General features: G+C 42.3%; 1 protein-coding gene and 1 long non-coding RNA gene across 2 annotated transcripts; one reads left to right on the top strand and one right to left on the bottom strand.

The window, feature by feature from the left end:
- Nucleotides 1-382: 382 nt before the first annotated feature.
- LOC110870140 (serine/threonine-protein kinase WNK2-like) lies at nucleotides 383-1,513 on the top strand. The gene has a single exon (XM_022119340.1). It carries the CDS (start codon nucleotides 383-385, stop codon nucleotides 1,511-1,513), a length of 1,131 nt encoding a protein of 376 aa, XP_021975032.1.
- A 1,110-nt stretch (nucleotides 1,514-2,623) lies between these two features.
- Nucleotides 2,624-4,071, bottom strand: LOC118481269. Its single transcript, XR_004865141.1, has 3 exons — nucleotides 3,955-4,071; nucleotides 3,371-3,436; nucleotides 2,624-2,751 (listed from the first exon to the last, which is right to left on the bottom strand). It is a non-coding gene; the product is annotated as an uncharacterized LOC118481269 (long non-coding RNA).
- Between the last annotated feature and the right edge of the window lie 550 nt (nucleotides 4,072-4,621).

The raw sequence follows: 4,621 nt of genomic DNA, 5'->3' as shown, positions 1-4,621 counted from the left end.
ATTGCATACACTAAAACGTCCAGATCCAGTGCACAAAACATTTTTACAAATAAAAGGCACAAATACACTTTTTCAAAATTATATTTCAGTCTTAGAGACTGAGGGAGTTCAGTCTTAGAGATTGAGGGAGGTTCAGCCTTAGAGGCTGGGGAGGTTCGGTCTTAGAGACTGAAGGGTTCAATCTTAGAGATTGGGGAGGTTTAGTCTTAGAGACTGGGAGGTTGGTCTTAGAGGCCATGGAGTTAGTCTGAGAGGCTAGGAAGTTCAGTCTGAGAGGCTGGGAGGGTAGTCTAGGAGACTAGGAGAATTACTTGTTTGCTTTATTGTGACTTACATGTTTAATTGATATCATGTTGATATATGTGATTGTGTTACAGACACCATGGTTTCATCTTCAGACACAGGAGTATCGGACACCTTGGATCCTATGGCAGTTGTGTCAGATAACGAGATACCATCAGAGGGAGACGTATACATCTCAGACACCACGAGTACAGATGACGATGATTTTCAGCCCTTCGCGCTGCCAGACATCGGAGTTCAGCCTGCTGATGGCATTCCTGTTGGGGATTTACCTCTTGCGGTGATCCCTGCTCCTATTCCGCTTGCTGCTTTCCCTGTGGTGGATGCGCCACTCGATGTCGTATCTGATGACGACATAGATCTGTTCGAGGAGGGTGCGCCTGAGGACGACTATGAGGGCGGGGCCCCTATTGATGCTGATGTTATTCTTCCCATTGTTGAGGCCCCTGCAGAGGAGCTTCCTGTTGGTTCACCTGTCCCAGATTCATTGGAGTCTGTGGCATCTGCGTCTTTGCACGACCATAGTGTGCAGCATCACTCTTCTGACGCCGACCCCGACATGGCGATGTCAGCTGCACCTGGTCCGTCACACGAGTTCGAGTTTGACCATGAGGTCGATGACGATTTTGATCCAGTCTTTCCCCCTGACTTCGATCCTGACCAGGAGATCGAGTTTATTCACATGGACCAGCCCTTAGAGGCGCCCGTAGCTCCTATTGATCCTTTGTTTGACATTCCTGCTGATTTTTACATGGATCTTGTTGATCCTGAGCCCGTCATGGCCCCAGAGCCTCTTGTTGCTCCTGATCCTGCACTAGAGCATGACACTGTTCATGATGATGCACCAACCATTGCACCCCTTGTTGATGATATACCCATTGTTGATCTTCCCGTTGTTGCTCCACCATTGGTGGATGATCCTGTTGTTGATTCACCGTTACCTGATCCCGTGCCGGTATTGGTCGACTGTGCACCTTTTGCTGCTCACATGGATCCTCGTTATGCCGACACCCGCAACGGGTGGATCGATGACGATGACGATTACCCACCGTTTGTGCTACCTGTCACTCCTCCAGTAGCACCTGTTTCTGCACCCACTGATATTCCATTGTTTCACCCGCACACCACAGACGCCCATCGTACCGATCTTCCCATTACGTTCCTCCAGGACATACCGCCACCTCGTCCTGAAGAGGGGTCATCGAGGTAGCCGCCTGTTTCTGATCCACCCGTACTGTCATCATCTTTACCGTTCACATCTCAGTTTCCTCATGTTACACCACCTACTGCACCATCTTTCATACCATCGAGCGAGCCATCTTTATGGACTACGCCCCCTATCATGCCATTGTCTGATCCGTACCACCCGTACCATGTTGGGTACACTACGGAGGACATACTTACATCCTTGATGATGCAGCAGGATGCATTGACACGTCGTATTCAGGAGTTGGAGAGAGCTCCACGACCACCTTGCCATTGTCAGACCCCCTTTGCAGCACCACACACTCCTCGTCCACTTTCCCTTGATTCAGACGTTCGTTTCTTGACATCTGAGCAGCAGATTGCATATTTACTGCGCGTCTGTCATGCCTTGGAGGTGGACTGGTTACATATGCGTCGCTTGCTTTTCTCTCATTTTCCTCCTCCTCCTCCTCCTCCGCCATCAGCATAGGCATTTTGGTTCGATGCAGGTAGACTTTTGGTGAGAAGACCGCGATTGCGACGACTATACAGCATCTTGAAGACCGCATTTTTGATGTCATAACTTTTGATATTTAGTTTTTGGTTGTTGTAGATGACTAGATAGTTCAGACAAGGGCGATGCGGCCCTTAGTCACTTTTGATGTACGATACAGTTATAAAACTTGTAAACATTGTATTGTGGTCTTGATTTTATGATAGCACAATCGCAGTATTCTCATTATATGCATTGTTGGATTAATTGTTTTAATTTTATAACATGTGATGTTATGTGATTGGCGAATGTTATTACATACGCATACTATTTACTTACTATGACCTGACCGACATGATCATCTTTTAGAAGATGCCTCCAAGACGTGACCCGCGCATGCCCACTAATGAGGCGGAACTCCAAGGGATCATTGCCGCAGCTATCGCACAATACGCTGCCTCTCATGCAGAAACAAGTGGAAATATCTTGTAACACCCTTAAATTTTTCACTTGTTTTTAATAATAAACAACACCATTTCTAGTAAAGATATTGATTAAATAACATGTCCTTCGTTAACGAAGGTCAAAAGTAACGAAGACCTTAGTCAACTAATGACTAAGTTAAAGCATTTTAAAAATTTGTTAAACATGTGTTTACAACCCATACACAAAGACTACAAAAGATCTAAAACATTGCGGAAGCTTCAAAATGGAGTGTTCGGTTCTTCATTCAATCACTTGATCGCCACCCGTAAGATCCACCAACTTACCTACGATCAAAACCGTGAAAATCATTAGTTTTGACGTTGTTATATAGTATAATCCCAAGGTTTAACCTCACACTCGAACTCACAAAAAAAATATAAGAAAATATAAGTTTTTTTCTAGTTCCACCGTAACTTACGGTGTCACCGTAAGTTACGGTGAGTCCTGGAATCCTTTTGGTCCACCGTAAAACAGTAGTGAACCGCCGTAAGCCCCAGATCTCTACCGTAAGTTACGGTACCACCGTAACTTACGGTAGTACCTGGAAATTCATGCATTTGTTTGGTTTGGTCATTACACCAAAACCAAACTCCCGGATTTAGTTTTCTAGGATGCCAATACGTTAAATCTCAAAATTCTAAAATGTTATATATATTATCCATTATCATAGATTCAATCCATCTCAACCCAAAGCATTAACCATGTCGTACTTGATTGTTCGACCCGTTTGGCTCGTCTAAGGAATCCACCATTGTGACGACTACCAACGAGTTCCAACCAATTTGATCCATTATTCAATATAGCGACATCACCGCTTAAATACAAACGACACTTATTCTAAAATTCCAATTACGCATTTAACAATCATCCAATCTACTTAATGTAACGGGTCAAGTTACATACCTTAGCGCACGCCCTTCAACCGCGAATCCCCACCGGCTTGTCCACTCGACGTTCCGGTATCTCGTCCTATAGAGTTCAATTCAAGACATGTTTAGAACTCTCTTTAGATCTCACTTCGCATAATATACCGAAACATCTTAATTTGGCGTTAAGGCTTTAAATTTCTGTTTTTAAGCCTTCTTTGAGGCATTTCTACAAACACTATGAGGGCAGAATTTTCTACATCATTCATACTCATGTTTATAGCTTACTAGTTAGTTAACTTAACATCAATAAAGCCCTCATATAGCATTTTAATCATCATACCTTTCTGAAATCACTTTTCTATAATCAATTTACACTAGGATAATCATCTAAACCCTAGTGTTCATCATCATCATCATGTAAAACCCACAACCCACCTTCAAGGTGTTCATGGAATTTTCCTGAATTTGGTCATGATTTCGCATGAAATTAGCTAGGTTTCACTTCTAAACACCTTATCAATTCTAATCAAACCAATTAACACACATGCAACATCAGTCTTCAGATTTTCCAAAATCATGAGAGATTCAAGTTAAGAGATTTCATTAGATTTTACATACCTTACAATCCTCTTGTGATGAGGATTACGATTCTAGGCTCAATTCTCGATTTCTACTTGGATTAATCCTTCAATTTGCAAGATTAATGAGATTCTAGGGTTTTGGAGAAGTGGGGATCGCCCCTGATGTTTTGATCGACCAGACATCCCTTTTGTGGGGTGTTTGGTTTGATTTATTTGTTACTAACAATTAAGTTTTTAATTGTTACAACTTAGGCCCCTCAACTTTGTTTTACTTATTGTTTAGTAGCCTTTAACCCTTCATAAGCTATTTCTAGTCTATTAACTAACTAGGTTAAAAGTTTCTAGTTAGTACATTTTCCCGTTTATTTATACTTTTAAATTTTAATATAACGTTTTATATTTTCGGGGTGTTACAAGTCCACCCCCCTTAAAAAGGGTTTCGTCCCCGAAACCGAAATACGTACCAAATAATGTAGGGTAGAGTCGTCGCATTTCTTCCTCGGACTCCCACGTAGTGTCCGAGCCTTTTCTATGCTCCCATCTGATTTTGACTTGATCGATTTGTCTATTTCTTAAGTATTTGACCTTCCGATCTAAAATCTCCACCGGTCTCACCGCATAATTTAGGCTATTATCTATTTCAATATCATCGAAATGAATATAAGCTGTTTCATCCGCTAGGCATTTTCTAAATTGTGACACGT

Source organism: Helianthus annuus, chromosome 8 (assembly GCF_002127325.2).
Source record: "Helianthus annuus cultivar XRQ/B chromosome 8, HanXRQr2.0-SUNRISE, whole genome shotgun sequence".
NCBI classification, from domain to species: Eukaryota; Viridiplantae; Streptophyta; class Magnoliopsida; order Asterales; family Asteraceae; genus Helianthus; species Helianthus annuus.
The sequence above is the reverse complement of the archived record's forward strand: the minus strand, read 5'-3'. Positions and strand labels throughout refer to the sequence as shown.